General features: G+C 40.7%; 1 protein-coding gene across 1 annotated transcript; it reads right to left on the bottom strand.

Moving 5' to 3' along the window:
* Positions 1–275: 275 nt before the first annotated feature.
* KCTD19 (potassium channel tetramerization domain containing 19) lies at positions 276–19,391 on the bottom strand. Its single transcript, XM_074913658.1, is given in 22 exon segments — positions 276–334; positions 337–367; positions 676–777; positions 2,198–2,264; positions 2,266–2,341; positions 4,114–4,226; positions 4,228–4,760; positions 6,099–6,187; positions 6,190–6,206; positions 8,249–8,332; positions 10,287–10,429; positions 10,814–10,922; positions 13,677–13,832; positions 15,171–15,247; positions 15,249–15,373; positions 15,599–15,723; positions 16,612–16,798; positions 17,140–17,157; positions 17,160–17,289; positions 18,914–18,987; positions 18,990–19,209; positions 19,368–19,391. Coding segments are annotated over 22 exon segments (2,559 nt in total).
* Between the last annotated feature and the right edge of the window lie 386 nt (positions 19,392–19,777).

Below are 19,777 nucleotides of genomic sequence, written 5' to 3'. Positions count from 1 at the left end.
TTGGGGACAGAGCTGCAGCCTGGTCGTGTGAAAGCGTCATCTTTTCTTAAATAAACCCCACAGCTCACTAATAAAAGTGTAAGAAATGAGACAGAAGGTGGCAGCTACTACAAAAATCTTTGACTAAACAAGGTCGCTGTTCGAAGTTAAAAGAAAGTTGAGCAAAAAAGCTTTTCCTTAAGTGGCAGGTGAGGTGTGCACCCTCCCCTGACACAGGAACATAAAAACATTTCAAAAAAGCAGCTGGCTCAAATTTTTATTAATGGTCTGTGAACTTATGTTTTCAAGGCAAGGTATGAAACCGATCTAGCAAACCCTCTGCAGACCAACAGTCGAGGCAGCGGCTGCATTTCCAGGCCAGGGTGAACTGAAAAAGCACAAACCTGCGCCCACCCTCAAATCACAGCAGCATCCCCGACTCTTTCTGTTTCTTAGCAACCCTAGAAATCTTTGGCCCCCTTTTTGTGGGCATTTTCTAAATGAGCAGCAGAATTTTAAACTTTTGTTGAGGCTATACATGTCATTAGTCAGTCTGTGCTATAAAATGCCCCTCCTCCCCTAACTCACTCTGCAAACCAACCTGGGGACAGTGAACGAGTTTACACAAAGCCAAGGGCATTTGGAAGAAAAGAGGCTCAGCCATACGGCATCACCTGGTGGCAAAGGGCTACTTACTTCCACCCACTGAAGTAGCTCTCTGGGAACATTTATGTTCTCTTTAAAATACTGCGTGTTGAGTAAATCAGCCACAAACTCCCTGGGTGTGAGCTGCTGAGTCTGAAATACAGAACACAACATGTGTGGGCTTGCGAGTGCCCAGCTCCTACCAGCGAGCACGAAATTACCTGCTGGCTGGAGAAGTTCCCAGTGCAGCCTTGGTCAGGGTTAATTGTTAAAAGGGTTGGTGTGAGGTAACAGGGCTGGAATCAGTCAAGTGCACATGCATACACCCACTAGCAGAGGAAAACTGGAGGGCACGCTCTCCCAAGTCCCTCTCCATACACCTGTCACCCCTCTTCCAGGGGAGAAGAAAAATGTTTCTGGTTGGAGCCACATAAAGCAGGACTGCTTGGGAGGGGCTATGGGGGAGATCAGTTACTTCTAATGCAAATTTAAAAACCCTGAAATTCTGGGCCCCTTGGGATCAGCCCTTTATTTCTGCCAAAACTCCACAGTGCAGCACTTCTATTTATTTCTTCATTGCTGCAGAAGTGACTGGAGGCCAAAGCTCCCCATTGCCCCTGGGGTGTGTTGCTAGACTGCCTGAGGCTGGCACTCCAGTCCTTTGCTTCAGGGGTTACCCTTGGTTTTAAAAAGGGGACCTGGAAAGACTCCTGGTACCTGCTGCTGCACCCACCCCTTGTGCTGAGCCGCCCCGTGCTCCCTTGGGGCCTGCAGCTGCCCAGCTGTCCTGGTTTTGGCTGGGATAGAGTTAATTTTTCTTCTTAGCAGCTAGAACAGTGCTGTGTTTTGGATTCAGTGTGGGATTGGGTGTGAGAAGAACGCTGATTGATAACGCACCGATGGTTACGGTTGTTGTTAAGAGGTCGAGGTCTCTCCACCCCCCCATCCCATCCATGCACAGGTGTACAAGAAGCTGGGAGGGGGCACAGCCAGAGCACCAACCCAAGTTAGCCAGTGGAATGTAATGTCATGCTCAGTGTAGGAAGGGGGGGTGGGGGGTGGGGGGTGGGGGGGGTGTCTCCCTCTCTTCCAGGATTGCTATTCCAGTATCTTGGGTTTTCAGGCTCACTAACCAGGAACAGGCTGGGTATCAGTCAGTGGGTGGTGAGCAGTTGCACTGTGCATTACCCATTTGTACTGTCTATTATTGGTCTATTTTATTACAATAACTGGTTTTATCTCAACCTATGAGTCTCCCTTTATACCTCCAAATCAGCACCTCCCCATCCCCCGGGTGTGAGGAGTGTGAGCAAGCAGCTGCGTGGTGTTTGGCTGCTGGCTGAGTTCAAACCACGACAGTCCTTTGTGGCTCCCAACGTGGGGCCCGAAAGGTTGAGATCACGACAGATCTGATCTGTGTGACACCAGCGTAGTGACAGCCGTGGCCACCGGAGCAGCAGGGTGGTTAGTGCCGAAGGGGATGAGCCCAGTTTCTAACTTCTGCCACCCCGATGATGGCCTGGGGAAGCCAAGCAGCCACAGCCCATCCAGGCTGTTAGAAACTTGTACCTACCCACAGCCTGGTCACAAGGGTCCTAACTTTGGCTGAGATTTCTTTGGGATCCTTTTAGCTTACTGACATCAGTCAGGAAAAAGTGGCTCTTCCTGGCATAGAATATGTCCTCATGCGAGACAGCAAAGGTAAGAAAAACTGTATCTCCAAGGAAGAGTTGAAAGAACACAAATGCATTAGGGGGAAAAAAAAAAAAAAAAAGGTGGTTTCAACATTCACCATTTCAGTTATCCAGCCTTTGGCCTTCTTAATGCCTTTCCTGTCCAAGGTTTTTCTGCACCTGAGTCCTAACAGCCGGTGTTCAAATCTCAGCTCAGCATAAGAGTTTGCCTGAATAAAAAATGAATATGGATTTCAGATCATTGCATCTTTCCTGATGCACTGAAGAGCTCCACCGGCAAATATTCAAGGCCCCTGCTAGGTTAGGCAGCTGCTGTCCAGCTGTTTTGAAGAATTAGATGTAAGCAGCAGTTCAGCTGCGATAACCTTAGTTACACAGCTAGTCAGAACTAACAAACCATGACAGAGAGAATGGTTTTCATGACAAAAGCTCTGCAGCAAGATCCTAGAGCTAGTTTACAGTTCCTTACCTTTGGGCAGTGCTTGATGGGCTGGAGCATCCAGCTGGCTGCCAGCCAGCTGAGCGCTGCAAACAACACTCTCTTCACTGTTTATACAACCAGAGGATGTTTAAGAATCAGTCCTATGTTTCTGTGGTATGCCAGAGCAAGGACGGTTTGTTTGCTATCCTTTATTTCTGTGAAGGTATACAGTTGGAATTTTACACCTAGGCCTCTATCAGTAGTCATGGGACAAACACATTTGTCCATTTTTAAGTACCAACCTAGTATTGCCATCTTCTCTTCAAAGTTATCACAGAATCACAGAATTGTCTAGGCTGGAAAAGACCTTGAAGATCACCCAGTCCAACCATCAACCCAACATTAAGAGTTCCCAACTACACCAGATCCCTATGTGTTATGCCTCATTCTGTCTTCATTCTGTTGTGATGTTTTGCCAGGAAAGGTGAAACACCACTAGACAGCAAATGACAATCTTTGCACCAAATAATTTACAATCTTAGGTACAACGTTACACGTCTTCTCTACTTCCCTCTTTCACGTGGAAAATCCAGACAGAGTAACAATTACGTACTGCTTAGAGGAACCCAAGCATAATTCAGTCCAGGATTCTTTCATGGAATGTGAAAGAGGGTTTTTTCCTAGGAAAATAATAACCTGGCTTGCACTGCTAGAGTAACAAAACCATCCACAATTGTTATTAATACATTTTGCTTTGCCAACAATTCTGTGCAAACCTGCCATGCTACCCACGGTGGCACTGGTACAGGGTAAATCACATCCTTCTCAGAGTGTCAGAATTAGTCTAGGACTGAGATTTTTCACTGCATTTTCTTGAGTTTGCACTTAGTATCTTGTCTAATTGAGTAATTTTTTTTAACTCCTACATGTGCCTGTGGAATCTTCTGGGTTTCTAAATTAGAGATTTCTGTACCTAACTGGATCACTTAAGCACATCAAACAAGCACACCTCTAAAGGCAGAGTAACAGGAGGCAGTGAAAGAACAACTCATTCATGCCAGTGAAGCTAAAAGCTGCTCCACCTTTCTGGCAAGCACACTTTTAGTATTAAACTCTGCATAAACAAGCGGTAAAATCCATCCCCTACTTAGCATCCGGCAATCAACTCACTGTCTTTAGAAGGATGAGTTTCATTTGCAAGGTTTTTTTTTTCTTCCTTCACTGGAAAAACTTCCTATGAGCAGAAGAACAAGAAAAGGGCTGAGACTGTTCACTGAAATTCATCAGCACAATCAAAGTAACTTATTTATGCAAGTCATTTAGTTAATTACTCACATCATTTTTGAAAACAATAATCACCAAGCATTCATCTACCTTCTGGTTGCTCCCTGTTTACATTCTCTGCATCGTTTCCTACTGCAGGAGTAGTTTTTATGGTGCTGCATTGATGCGTTCCAGCCCTTGGAGTAACTGGCAAACTGTGTGAACACGTACTTCTCCAGCCTCTCTCCTTCAGCCCCGACTTCACATTGGGTAATGTGATCATTCCCTTGAATTGTAAAGCTTATTTTTCCAGGAGCAGGGGCAACAGGAGCTCTGACACCTCTGTCCTTTTCAGGAGTGTTGCACTGAGATACACTCCCTGTGATACCACTGTCAGATGTTCTCACATGCCGAAAATCACACCTTTTGAAGCTCACCGTGTCCCATCCCTTTACCAGGGAAATTAATTTCTGGATGTGACTTGCAGAGTCTTTACTTTCTACTTTCTCTGTTAAACTGCTTCTCATTCCTCTCTTCCTCAAAGGGCTTCCCAAATGTTTGTAAAAGCTGGAGTTTACCAGCCTGTCCAAGCACGTGTCGTATCCTCCAAGTGGATTCCTCCGCTTTATCCCTTTAACCTGCAAAAACATTTCGGAATACTTCACCACACTGGTCTCTTGCTTTCGCTTCAGGTCTTTTGTATTACTCCACATATTAATACAGCATTTTGTGGAATCCACAGCTGCACATGAGTACACCTAAAGATACAGTGAAATGTTATTTCTAATTGAGAAGGAAGGAAGTGTAAGTTTTGCCTTTCCTAATAACTGAGGTATTTTACTCATTATAATACAAGTATTTAAGGACTGAGTTCTTAATCCTGGAAAATGCATTCTCACTTTTGTGCTGGCTGTGGGGCCTTAAGGCTCCCCAAACCCAGCCACGAGAATTCAGTGCTGGTGTCCTCAATCACCTCAGTTCCTAGCACTGAATTTTGCTGAGCCTGAAGATGGACACTGGCGTGGCCAAGGCACACAAGCAGCACCTCAACATCCCTGCTAATGCTACAGCTAAGATAATTGTGGTTATCTGACCCGACAGCAGCATATTCTGTACAAGAAAGATGGTCTGACAAGTTAAAGCAAGCTGTGCAACCACTCCACCACACGAACACCAGTGCTAAGCTACAGGGTGGACCAGTTTGTTAGCAGATGTGAATGTTACAGAGATAGCACCTTAATTTCTCCTTTCTTTAGAAGACTGAAGGCAACTTTCAGCTGCTGGTGTCCAACCAAGGACTAAAACTATTCAAAGACTTGATCAGGAAGAACTTTTCTCTCTTCCACTGACTCCAAAGACTAGATAAAGATTCTACAGGATGTTAAATTGCCTGAGTGCACTGCTCAAGCTTGCTGCTGCCATCTTTACCACCTAGGAACCAGGAGATCTGCCTTCTAGGTCCTCCCTGCCCAGCAGGATCAGAACCTTTATCTCCCGTGACCAGGCAAAGTGTCCTGGTTTCCAAACCACACTGCAGTCTGCATGAAAGCTCTTCCCACTCTTTGGTGACAGGGACTGCTTAAGTCACCAGGAATGTGAATCACAAGACCAAAAGGAGGCTCCAAAAGACTGTGGCCTTGTGAGGTTTAAACCAAGCTAACACAGACCAGAGGATCTTGACCTTATGCTTTGGACTGCATGACTTTACAGTATACAGTCATTGGATAAAAACAGAAATAAAAGCCCAGCACTCAGCTAGGGACCCTGCCTTGAAATCCACTGGGAAATTAAGTGTGGTTCTCCACTTAAGTTATCTCTTTATAGAAGGAGCTCTCTCGTGATTTGTGACATGCAAACAGAATGTCTATTGCTGTTCTCTGTTCCCTCTTGATGCTTAAAGCCCAGCTTTTTAAAATGAAGATGTTATTTTTTTTAGAGAGAGAGATTTCCAAGACTAATTTTGTAGATTATTTTGGAGAGAAAAAAAAAAAAAAAAAAGGCAAGATGGTACTGGCAAATTTAAATTCGGCACTTTTCTAGTTCAAATTGCTTTTAGAAATGCCTTACGCCAATGTATTTTGACAACCAAATCTTACTTCTTCTGGGTCTTTGCTGAACTCATGCTCTTCATTCCAAGACATGATACTTAGTCTTCTACATGGAAAAGAAAATTCTTTGTACATTAATTGTCTTGGATCCATAATCTAGAAAATGAATAATTACAATGATTACAAGACTTTTTCCGGGGTGACATCCAGTCAACCTGTAAAAGGAGCTGCCAGGACTTCCAGTCACCATCAGATCTGTGGATATCACACGCATTATTATTACGAGTTACTTTTAAACTACTGAGAATGGAAAGAGTTCAGTTATCACTAGTACACAATATGAGGGTAGCAAAGGACCAGGAGTTTCCATCACCTCCTGTGATGAGAATTTCTGAAATGTGATGCTGCATGTACACAGAAGGTAAAAATTATTTCTTGTATCTCTTCCAGTATCCACAAAACCTTGACCAATAGATTTACGTAAGCCATGTCTACCTGACATCAGATTTTGAGTTTTTTCTCTCTTTTTTATGAAGAGGTTCTAGATACTTTGGGGAGCAAGTTACTCAGATTCAGGTTAACCACCTACATTCAACATTTCAGAATTGAATTTTGAGTCCACTCAAGGAACTCGAGTCCTGACAGTGACTGCCTGAGCTACACAGCAGTTTCTGAAATGGTGAAATAACTCTGGAAGCACAGAGTAGCTGCTGCTCTCTGTCTCCTATAGACAGAGATGTGCTAATCTTGCCTGTGGAGCTGACAGATGACCTGGCAAAGAACTCCAGGAATCAAACCCCCTTGGGTTACTTTGTTAGAGGCCTTTGGTGTGTATGATAGAGATGCTGACACCTTCCCTGATGGGAAAGCACCAATGAGCAGTGGAAGAGTCTATGTTAGAGTAGCACTGATCCTTAGCTAAAACCTCCTAGGGAATATAGAATTTTGCCATTCACATCTAGAGTGCTTCAGAGTTCCTCTGACATCCTCCCCTTGCTCTACAGGTATAGGAACATGAGGTTCCTGCACTGGGATGAGGAAGTGGAGGAATAACATTTAGGATTTCTTTTTCATAGACATCTGCAATAAAATCTAGGACCTGCTGTCACCACTGATGGCATACTGGTAGCTGCCACTAGTGTGTCCTACTACTGCCCATGGCGGTACAACAAGGTTGAAAATCCTGATGCAAACAGACCATGACATTGGTATTTCAGAACCTGCTGTAGTGACTCATGGTCTTTTGGGAAGATTTTAATGGATATATTTTCACTTTAAAATGCCTAAACCGCCTGTGAGTAGCCTAAGTAAGAATACACAGACTTCCAGAGCTCTGTTAGAAAAATACTGAAGAGAAGGCCATGCGAGGTCATCTTCTAAAGTACTCTGCATTCAGGAGTTGAAATGTCTCAGTTCTGTGGGCCTTCCAAAAGGTCTACATTTTAACGTTTTGTCTGTCCCTCTAATGAGCACAGTAGAGAATAAAACACTAGTGTTTGCAGATTCACAGATTTTATAAGGCCAGAGAAGACCACTGCAATTATGAAGTCTTCAGTAACACCAAATGCCAATTTCTGTTTTAATAGCTAAATATCTTTTAGAAAACCAGCCCATCTCATTTTTAAAGCTGTCAGCGGCGAAGAAATAAGTCTCTGAGAAAATGTTCAATGATGAATTATTATACAAAAAAGTTATGGTTTGTTTTCAACATTAATTTGTCTAGATTTAAATTCCAGCTCATCTCAATCTTCTTCTGTGATGCTGCATCGAACACGAGCCATTCCACTCTGCAGTGCTGGTGAATCCTCCAGCGGGTCTGCAGAAACCAGCTGGGGCTTGGCAAAGCCAGGGCCAAGCCAAAGGTGATAAATCAGAGTGTTTCTGCTCAGTCTGGTGTCTCTGTACAGTGATTTCCAGCGTGCATTGCAATATTCTCAGTATCTGGACTTAGGAGGTCAGTTGCCATTTTCCTTGGTTACTGGAGAGCTGGCCGAGGATTACTCTGTTACTGTTCCAGAACCCAAATAACTGATGGCAAAAAATGTTGCCCAAAAGAGTGGAATTTGTCATCCTCCAGTGGCTGCATTTCAGAAGGAAGGGAGCCAATTGTGCTCCTTTCAGAGGACAGACACTGCTAGGTCAGATGAAAGGATGTTATATGATAGAAAAGAAAAAGAAAGAAAAGAATTTTTATCTACCTGTATGCATCAGAGTGATAAAGAGCCTCTAACAGAGAAGGGATCTGGTACTCCTCTGCTTCTTAACCAAAGGGAGGCCATTCTCTGTAAATTGCAAATAAACTGAACTGAAAAATCACTAAAAATCAATCTTACCAGATTATCTTTTATAAATATATATTAATTTTGGAAGCTGAAGCAGTCACTACCCAGAATGAAAGAAGCATTCACACAAGTGATTTTTCTTTTAACAGATAAATAGCCTATCATTTTAAATAACGAAAAATACTCAAGCCATTTTTTTCAAACCAGTTTTAGCGTTTTTTTTTGCTGTTTCATATCTGTCATTCAAACAACGAGAAAAAAAAATATCTGGTTTTACTGACGTAAATAGAAATCTTCCTATCGACTACCATTGACTTTCACAGAATCTGAATTTTATGTCGGGAATCCAAAATTAGGTAACACAATTTTTAAGGCATAACCAAAATAAACAAGTTCCTAAAGCAGAGGTGTTCAGCAGCACCCTTCTGAATCTTTGTGAAACTTGCTAATTTCAATACTTTCTCCAGCTTTTGCCTTTCTAGTTAAGTGAAAACTTCTGTTCCTTCTTTTTTTTTTTTTTTTTTCTTTTCTTCTTTAATTAACCATGGGTATTGATGATAAAAGCTGATACTGAAAAGCAGGAATCCTACTCTGCACTGTGACACTCATGACCCTTTTCTCATGTGGAAAATTCACCACGGCATTTTCTTTAGGGAATCCCATAAAGAAGGTTCATGGGTTTGATGGGCTACTAGGACATCCACCATTCCCAGAAATATTCTTAGCCCTAGAACACGATCATCTCTGCTAGTAAGCTATTAGCGTTGTGCTTGGTGCTACCCAATTCACACTCCCTCCAACAATTCCCAGACATGTTTTGGCCATTCACATGTTCCTGGGACTCTTTGCAGTGGACAGGAAGAGTGAAGCCACCATCTTTGGGAGCTTAAAGAAGATCAGTAGAAGAAAGGCAGCTGGCCTCATTGACCAGAAACATTCCCAGACGTATTTAGTTTGCTGGTGTATGTAACTGCAGTGTCTGACATCTGGCCTCCTATGCCTTTGATGACAGACATGAAAGCAACCAGTGGCCATTATATCAAAGAAGCCACTGGTGTAACATTTCCATTGACTTTGGGGAAAAGAATGAAAAAACATACTCCTCTTGGATACAGCTAAATGTGCTAAAAATGATTACATCAGCTGGTGATCTGTGGTGAAGATATTCTGCCTACTAGAAACAATCCAGCAAACAAGGGCTTCAGGGACTGAAAAGACCAAAAGATCTGCTGCTGCCAGGCAGACCTTCAGTGCTGAATGCGAAAGAGCTGTAACGTGTCGTGGTGGCAGAAGCAGCAGGGACACTGCATCAAGAAGCCATAGCACCAAAGGGATGGTGAAACACGTTGAAGGAATATGCTTAGGAAACTGGTGTTTTAAGACATCTCAATTTCTGATGTTTGATACAATTTAGAAACCTAGTAGACTGATATGTATACGGAGGGAGAGTGCTCTCTTCTTTGTAGGCACCCCATGTTTATCCATTCCTGTACCACTGCAGTTGTGGAATATGTATTTTTCAGCACTAGAGCAGAGATACCAGTAGAGGGGGCAGATGGAGTATTTTTCAGCTGGGCTAGCCAGACTTTGCCGTCCCTGCATATAAAAAGACAAAAATCTGAAGATGGATTCAACGGTGCCATCAGTAAAAACATTTTCCTTTTTGCTAAAGTTGTGCACACAATACACCAATCTGTGATACGCCCTGCAGTACAACTGCCTGGTGTATTGATCATTAAAATAAAGACATACACACTGAAATAAAAACATCTCACAATCTCTAAATCTCAATATTTTATGTTTAGATAGAACAGTTTACTTCAGGACTAAAAAATAAAAGTCTTAATTCTTTTGCACAATACCTCTACAAAAAATCAGAAGACAAACTCTCATGCTTACTTACTCTGCAACCACCTAATCATATGAAAGAAGCACAGTAATTCACTCTGCTTACACAAATTCATTTGGCAAAATGAATTTCCCAAGTCTTAGGAAGTTGAAAATTTGCCAAAACATTTGCCCATCTCCATAGATCAGAAGAGTTTGACAACATGTGATCCAACAAACTTTCCTGTCATTTGACAGCAGTTCTGGGTACTACAGAAATAAAAATACATTAAGACCAGATTTCTGGCATTAGTTATAGGGAGAAAGAATCCAAACAGGATTTTTCCTTTCTCAGTAAAAGAATTAAACCAGTTTCATCAAGTCTATTTATATAATTAGTCAGAATACTTACATTATTAGCCCAGAAAGTACTTTCTTGGGAGGTCCAAGATTTATTTCCCCATGGCACTTGAGCATACTTCCTAGTATAAAATGCTCAGTCTACATGTGAAGCTCTGATAATTCCAAGATTTCCTGTCAAAACCATTCTGATAATTCTTACTACTAGAAATATAAATTCTAGTCTGTAGAATTATAAATTCTGTGTAGGAAGGTTCATGTGAAGGCAAGGCAAAGACAATTAATCACCCACACCTTCAATAAAGTCTGTAAATAAGTTTCATACCAGTTACTTCCTACATAAATTTATACAGTCTGATGGAGTGAGCATACGGATACTTCTGCTGTCCAGTCTGCATCTAGGGATGGAGTAACAAATAGAAAGATGACAACTAAAATAACTGCAAGTGGTAATTATTTTGTTACAAATACTATGCTAAGATTATATTGGATTTTACATCAAAATATTGCAAATAATAATTCTTCGAGATAGTGAATTAACAGAGCGCACTCTGTGCACACAGAGCTGGAACTCTTCTGTTTTGTTTAGTGGTCATATGCAACTGTGAGCAAAAGGGAAGTCAGGATGTAAGGTCAGAGTATGGGCAACCTGGTCCATCCATGCTGCAGCCGAACCACCTCGCCTCAATAGGTTTAAAATAATATCCAGAGGGCCATATGCAGTAGCACAGTCATGTTTGATCATTTATGTCACGTAAACCAGGTGAATCTAAGTACGCTGTTACATTCCAGAGATATAAATAGTTTATTTCCAAAGTAATGGAAATAAGGGGAAAAAATCTGAAAGGTCTTTGAAAGTGAAGATTCAACTTGTCAGCAAGTGTAAAGTTGGCGGAATTCCAGGGCAATCTTTTTTGCCATCATTTCCCATCTTCGCAAGGAGTCCCACTTCATTATTTCCCTTGAAGGTGACAGTATCAGGGCAGGGGCAAGCCTCAGAGAGCTCTTATGCGCAAAGAGCAGATATAGCGCAACAGCTTTGGATGTATTTTAGTCTGGGTTCAGCCCACGTCTTACCTCAGTGCAGCAACAAAGATCTAGGAAAGTTTCTGTTGAAATCTTTAATAGCATAGATCGCATTACTATTTACTGTCCGTAAGTTCTGGGACACTGTTTTAGGAAAATCAAAATACATTTGCAGTCAAAAGAATTGTTTAACAGAACCCCAAAACACAGCCAACTTTGGAAGGGGGTCCAGATTGCAGAATTGTGTTTCTTACAATAACCTTCGCAGGCCTTTACAGAATACAGACAAATCACACTCTTAAAGGAATCATTTATAGGGCTATGGATAGTGATATAAATAGATTCTACTATCTCTAAACAATGAGCCAACAAGCATATGCCCGTCTGATGTAGCTACTATAATGGGATGATCCATCTTCCGTAACATATGTACCACCGAGACATCATTTACTGCTAAGACATTTGAGTCACACAGTTACTTTTTCTAGCATGTGTTATCCACCAGCCTACACAATAATGACAGACTTCATTAACTGCTGCTGCAATTTAAGATCAAATCCTTCTTTCTCAAGGGTTATAATTCTATCTAAGAATTGATAAGATTCACTCCTTTCTGCATACACACTTTTCACATGGGACAGGGAAGAATACTTTGAACATCAGCCCCTTCACCTTGTTCTTGTGAAATATGCTGATGGCCCAAAAAAGGAAGGGTAATCATCCCCTACAGAAAGCCTCAGAGGACCCTGAGGGTGGACTAAACTAGAAGTAAGGTCACTACTACAAAATAAGAAGACAGACTTGCAAATTAGCTACAGAGATTACATTTAGGATCCTACAAGCTGAAGTCTGAACCAAGAAGCTTGTGCTTGGATGGGGAAAAGGGATATCTGCACTCATTGATCACAAAGTGGTTGTTTGTCACAAATGGAATGGGGAACTGCAAATGAGACTGTTGGATGTACCGAGGAAGCTGACTCCAGTAGAATTAGTAGCAGCATAATCTAAAATACTGGGGAGGTTTCAACTGGATTACCTTGTACAAAGGGTGATTATATTTCTGTTTTCTGGAGCACATGGCATAATAGAAAAGGTGGAAAGAACTGGCTTAGGAAGAACAGGTTAGAGGAAGATCTTATTGTCTACAGCAAGGAAGGTTTAAGAAAGACAGAGACATATTGGTTTTGGAGGTACAATGTGCTAGGCCAAGAGGCAACAGAAAAAAGTTGGAACACAGGAAATTCCGTGTATGACTTTATTTAGCAGAAAAATAGTCAACTATTGGAACAGGAGTCCAGAAAGGCTGCAGGATCTCCATTCTTGGAGATACACAAAGCTTCTCCTGGCAAGGTCCTGAGCAACTCGACCTACTTGACCCTGCTCTGAGCAGACAGTTGGACTAAAAGACCTCCAAAGATCTCTTCTGGTCTAAATTCTGTGAATATGGGGAAACTGGGATAGGTGAAAAGAAAAATCCCTAGGTTATATGGGGAACCATATTAACTCTTGTTAAGAAGCCACAATAAGGGCTGATATAAAACGTCATGATTTTTCTATAAATGCATTAGAGGAGAAGAGGGGATAAGCCAAAGTGGAAGCATTTAAGTTAGAGGTGTTTTAGCTAGAGCTAAATGTGGCTGTGAATGCACTTAGGCTGGAATTTAGAAATAGATTCCTTAGTTCAATAGCAAGAGTTGTAAGAACAGTCCCACACCAGAAGAATGGGAGCAAAAGAAACGTCATATTTTTAAGGAAGAACATATTCTGCTTAAAGTAACTTGGATGGTCTAAGCTCGAAGGAACTGGATTCAGCAAATTAATTCAGTGATGAATAAGACTGGCAAGTTTAGCAAGTAAAATTATTCAAAACCATGAATAGTACTACCTAAATCCAGTGAAGACTTGCTCTATATTTCACCTAGAACCTAATGTACTACTCTAGTGTTCACTGGTCAGCAACAGCCAGGTAATAAAGCAACAGGGTAGCAGTAGATCTTAGGAAAACCAGCACTGTCAGTCAGCGAGACCTTTAGGTTATTTTTGTACTGTAACAATCCCTCAAAAGCCAATGTAGATCATTGACTGATTGTGTTCAGGCAACACTGCTCATTCTACTTTAAAATGAAAGAAATCTCTGCGCTCTGCTGGCATCTGTTGTTTCAGATAGCTTTATAAAGCATCCTTCATTGGCTTATATGCGGTGTCCCTTTGGTTGAAATAAGCACAGAGCTCTTGGATTTCAGAAATATTTTCAGTGAGAGGAAGTCGGCCAGTTCCCAGCCAATTCCTGTCCGAAAGGATGATATCCAAATTCCTATCCAAAGAAGAGGAAATCACTAAACTTTTTATCAAAAAAATATTTTTACTGCTTATTTTTAATAATTCCTGAGTACAAGTCAGGAAATACGAATTCCCCTAAAAATGTATTTTTGCACCTACTGAGCTTTACTTGCAACTTACCACATCAGTTTTGTTTGAGAACCCTGAACAATCCAACATCAGCAAATAAAGCTACTGCACTGGAGCCATCAAATAATAATCTGTAATAGTTTTGAATAAAGCTTTTAATATGGTATTTCTCCTACACTGGATCATTCACTAGTGCCAACAGCAAGTGCAGACAAGATGCTATCATCCTTTACAGACTGGATATTGTGTGTTTGTGCGAGATTTAAACTTGGTTAAAAGGTGCAGGAAGTTTTTCAATCTGTGGCTGAATGGAAAAATGTGTGGCTGAGCATCTCATTGCATGTCAGGCTTGAATCGCAACCAACTGATTCATTGTGATTTCTTTTAGTTTACTTTTCTTAATTCAAATCACAACAAGCAGGTGAATGATTCACTGATTCATTTTCCTCTATGACAGGGCTTTTTTTAAACCTGTACACTGATATGGTAAGTCTGAGTAATAATGCTAATATCACAGAATCACAGAATTGTTTAGGTAGGAAAAGACCTTGAAGATCATCCAGTCTAACTATCAACCCAACATTGACAGTGCCCAACTCCACCAGATCCCTCAGCAATGTGTCGACCCTACTCTTGAACCCCTCCAGGGAGGGGGACACCACCACCTCCCTGGGCAGCCCATTTCAATACCCAAGAACCCCTTCTGCAAAGAAATACTTCCTAATATCTAGTCTAAACCTTCCCTGGCACTACTTGAGGCCATTCTCTCTTGTTCTATCACTTATTACTTGATTAAAGAGACTCAGGAGAAGTAGGTCTCAAAGAACCGAGCTCAAACCCAGTATTCAGAAGTCTACATCCCTTCTTGGACTAGGCACAGCAGTGTGACTTTTCTATGACTTCAGAGAAACTCGTACCCACAGGTATTTAGATGCTTTTGAAAACGTTTTTAAATGCATGGTAAATCTTAAGAGCATGTGACTATTAAAATATTTACATATATTACTTTGGCATTTTAGGCTTACCAGCTAACAACAGAATAGAAGACTGCCAGCTTCCATAGTTATCTGCAAGTTTTGCTGAAAATGAATACTGCAAATACTAAAGGACAAGCTGCTGAGAACAGGGCTCCTTTTCAACTTCAAACACATTAGATAGCTTATCATTCTTTAGAAAGTTATACTGATGTTGTCTGGTGTGAAGGCAGGGTGGGTGCCTGGTGTGCTGGAAGAGGACGCTGTTGGCGGAGAGGCGCAGGCAGCTCCTGCCCACTTGCTGCCCACACAGCTGGGTGCTGTCCCAGAGCCGACTCCGGGCGGTTGGCCAGCAGCCCCAGTGCCATGGCATGGAGTGGTGACTGCAGTGGGGACCCCACTTCTGCTGCCCCCCACCGTCCCCCATCCCCTGTGGAGCAGTTGCCTGCAAGAAGAGGAGGTCGAGACTGCGCCCCAGAAGGTCAGTGCTTAATAATCACTGACATATTGTCCACTGTTCTCAACATTTATGAAAATGAGTTGCCAAGACTACTCAGCTCAGTCTTGATCATATTAATATAATTTCCATTTCAAACACCCAATTTCACAAAATAACATTAAAACCAATGCATATAAGGAAGAAAATACATAGCTATGTACATTCTATTACCTCTATAGATCTTCACAGCATCCATAAACACAGAAATTCCCAGAATTAAAACTTCTTCCCCCAAGGCACCTATGTCAGAGAAGTTATCAGGCAACAACATCTTCTCTGAGCGAAGAAAATTAACTCGAAAATAAAAATAAAACATAGGAAGTGTGTGTTGACATCTTCCGTCCACTGCTCAGATCTAGCAACAATAGGCTCTTAATTCCTTCAGCATTATTATTCACATACACATGCACAGTGGGTAAATGGACAGCAGGGAACACTTTGTCTTTGAAAACACAATCCTAAACCCGAGGTTTATGCTAGAGGAGACTAGATACAGCATTAGGTCAGTTTTATCACAGCATCCTGAGGGATTCATGTAAGAGGTTTCCTATTTGTCTGGCTGCTTTTTTCTCCCCTAGGCACAGTCCATCCCACTGTGCATTTAAATGTGTTTTCCCATATGCTAGCATCAGAGGACTGGCAGAGCAAAACTGTAGTGACTCCATTGTCTACTTCATCTTAACTAAGTTCACAGAGGATAACTATGGTGATGGAGGAGGCAGGTGATCCTGCCATACTTTTGAAAAGTACTTGTCTTCTTTTGAAGCTGGAAGATTACTTAATGAATGAAACATGATTTTTTACTAATGAGAAGATAGAAGATTGGGTAGATATTTAGAGTCACCATGTAAGCTTTGTCTAACTTAATTACTGATTGTTAATACTCGTTCTGGTACCTGATGTCATTAATGCATTTTAGTTCAGAAAAACAGTGGATTGATAAAACCCAAACAAGTAGGGCCATAAGTGGGTAAATGTAGGTACATGTACTCTGGAAGCCACCCTCTAGAGGCTCTGTTTCTTGACTGATAAACAGGGCAGTACAGCTGGCAGACAGCAAAACCAAACCAAAAGATTAAAAGATTCTGATCTTTAAAGAAGTATTATCAAAGATAGACAGAAACAGTTTAATATAAAAAAATATTTAGACATGTCAGCATAATAATAAAAAAGAGCAGTTATGTGTGAAACGAAACTCACTGCACTTGCACTTGATCAGGGCTGCATTCTCAAGCAGCCACAGCAAATTGACATCATTAACTAGTACAAGATATGCCAACAAATCTAGTGGCAAAAACCATTAACTGGCCTCATGTTCTGTATCTAGTAAGTGTGTATCCACTAGCCCTAGGGGAGTTCTTTCGTGTAACCCTAGGAAAATAAAATCAGAGAAAATTCAAGGATTAAGTAAAGAAAAGTGGAACTCAGATATACACTTTGGAGAGCTGACTAGTACAGCAAAGCCAGTAAAAGTGTATTTATCTTGTGCAAAATTTAATGTTCCCCAAGGGGTAAAGTCTTACAGCCCAGCACAAATGAATAAGCATTTGCATGGGGTTCCCTATTTTTAAATAAAGATAACTAACAATAAAAAAAAAATCACAAAATTTTTTTTGCAAGACTCTTAAAACATTCCTGGCCTGCAACAACTGACAACAGACTGTGGACATTCCTAAGGGTGGGGAAAAAACTTGTCCATTTGGGACACTTACCTGTGAATGCAGGGCTGTTGGAGGAATCTCTGATGGCTTGCTGGCACATTCTTGTGTTCTCCAGTAATTCAGAAAGGATGTGCCAGCTACTGGTGTATCTGCAGGCTGGACAGGTAAATTATATTTCTCCTCCTTCAAATTATCTAAAATCTGTCAAGGCACAAAGTTTTTCTATTTACTAACTTGAATTCAAATAATTAATACAAAAATCAAAAGCAGCCATGGGAAAGAGTCTAAGCCATGCTATGTTGCACTTCACATCTACTAAAATATGCCAGGGAATACTGTGTACAGACAAGAACAAACATATATTAGATTCCTAAGTTTTAGGTACCTTAAGGTGACTGGAGTGAACTTGCGGAGAATATTTATAAGAACTTGTAATAAAATGACAGCCGTCTGTATATTCAAAAAAAGCTAACTGTTTTTCAATGTCTGACTTTAATGGCACTTCCTTGTATTCTGGCTCTGGAATTCAAGACATCACACTGGCATATGTAAAAGTATACAACAGTAGATATAGCCAAGAGCCCAACACAAAGCCTGAAAGACCTTTCGGGCTCTTTTTAATAACATCTTTACAATAAACTCTATGAATGATCATTAGAAAGAGGAATTGATGTTTGTCTCAGTGATAGGAATGATTAAGTCTGTATTTCCCAATATTTTACTGAATGATGAACAGATTATTTTAAACTTGGAACGAATGGTTACATACTGCTGTAGGATATTAAATTTAGAGCCATAGTTATGACATCTAAAGAACACGCATAAAATAGCTTCATGAATTAATAAGGTTACACTGACAATCACTTAAAAGCCAGAAAAGGCAAGAAGTCCAGCTCAGTGGAATGTGTTCCTGGCCATACCACAACAGGTCCATGTTAAACGTGATCACGTTCAGTTTGTTAATATAACAGAATACTGAAGTTTGGTGGTCTTCCTCTCCTGACCTATTTGGGGATGTTACATCTTTCAACACAGTCCTAAAAGAAAATCCAAAAGTGTTCACGTTAAATGCAAAATGTTAATATTTTGAGTTAAAAATAACATGTGTCATAGCATTTTTGAGACAATTCCACAAAAAAAAAAAAAAAAGTGTTAGAAACCAAAAGAAACTCAGAGTTTAGATTAAACTCAGAGGAAATGCAAATAGTAATGTACAAAACCACACATTCCATCCAGCCAGGAAGTGTGTACTCAACTGTCACTGGGCACAATACAAAACTACAGTGTAATTACAATAAAAAATACTTGTATCTAAATTAAATATTCATTGCAGATATCCATTTAACATTTCTGTTTATGCAGCTGTTGAATAGGGGGAGAGGAAGAATTGTCATTTCCCCGTTTCACATGACAGTACATTCAGTGATGTCCTGTTAGGATGAATTTGTTTTCACACACAGACTGAACCTTCTCAGGGAACAACAGAAAGGGCAGCCCCACCCCCTTCAGATTAGAAGGTTGATGTGAAACAAGATCGGGCAGTATAATGACACAACAGCTGGCAGATGAAAGCCTCTGCTTGCTTTAGCTTTAGTTAAAAAAAGCAAGTAGTGACTGTTGAACGAGCTCTTACAGAAAGGTCAAGCGTGAAATTTGTAACATTTTCTGTACTCATCAACTGAAGCAGATGAGTTATTTGTTTGGATACCTATCACCAGCATTGATAAAGCTATATTCACAAAGTCTTTGACATCCTTCTACAGACAGTATTTTCTAAGAATGAAAAAAGAATGCTGGTAAAGCCACATAGAATAGCCCACTTCACCTGTATTAAAGGTGTCAGCTGCAAAATTAATGCTTGCTCGAACAATAGATTCAATTTAGCACAGCTGAAAAAAATAACTTTGAAGTCTGCATGTAATAATGAGGGTGCCTAAATACAAAATCCTCTTGGTCAGTGAATAATCTTAGATTTTCAGACTGATCTTGTACAGAAGCTTCTTCCCACAACAGAGATTCAGGAAACTGCGCGACTTTATTTCTGGGAATTGAGAAATATCAGCCACCAACATTAAAATTAATTAACTCTTCTTCTGCAGATTCCGTGACACCGTCTGGTTCCTTCAAGCAGAAGAGAAAAGCATATCAAGAGGCAAGAATGAGCCTGTAAACTCTGAAACAATATTATTTTAAAACTACATTGGACTTTGCATTTTATTTTTCATTCTGCGGTAGCTTGACAAAAAATAAAGCATGGGACAAATCACCTAGAGCATTACCTTCCTGTTCACTTGTGCATGCATATTCCTTAGTTAATATGAGTTTATGGTCAAGGATCACGACAAATCAGCAAATTGCAAGGTTTCACATAGCGTAATACGTATAGTTAAATCTTGGAACAACCTGGTGTACTTGTGTACTGAGTTTGTTACACAGAACAGCAAATGAAACCTGACAAATGTCTGCCTTAAATATACAAATAAAAGTAATAAAATGAAAATAAATGTGGCATAACCTCTCAGAGAACCTGTTACCTATGGACACACCATTCTATAACATTAGTTACTATCTTAAGGTGCAGATATTTATTACTATGTGGGTCACAATTCTTTTGACAAGACAGGAAAGAAAATAATTGCTCACAGTGAAAGCATGTTTGATAAGCACATACGTGGCTGCGAGCTAAGCA

The sequence above is a fragment of the Athene noctua genome, chromosome 9, assembly GCF_965140245.1.
Source record: "Athene noctua chromosome 9, bAthNoc1.hap1.1, whole genome shotgun sequence".
NCBI lineage: Eukaryota > Metazoa > Chordata > Aves > Strigiformes > Strigidae > Athene > Athene noctua.
This window is presented reverse-complemented; position numbering and strand designations above follow the sequence as displayed.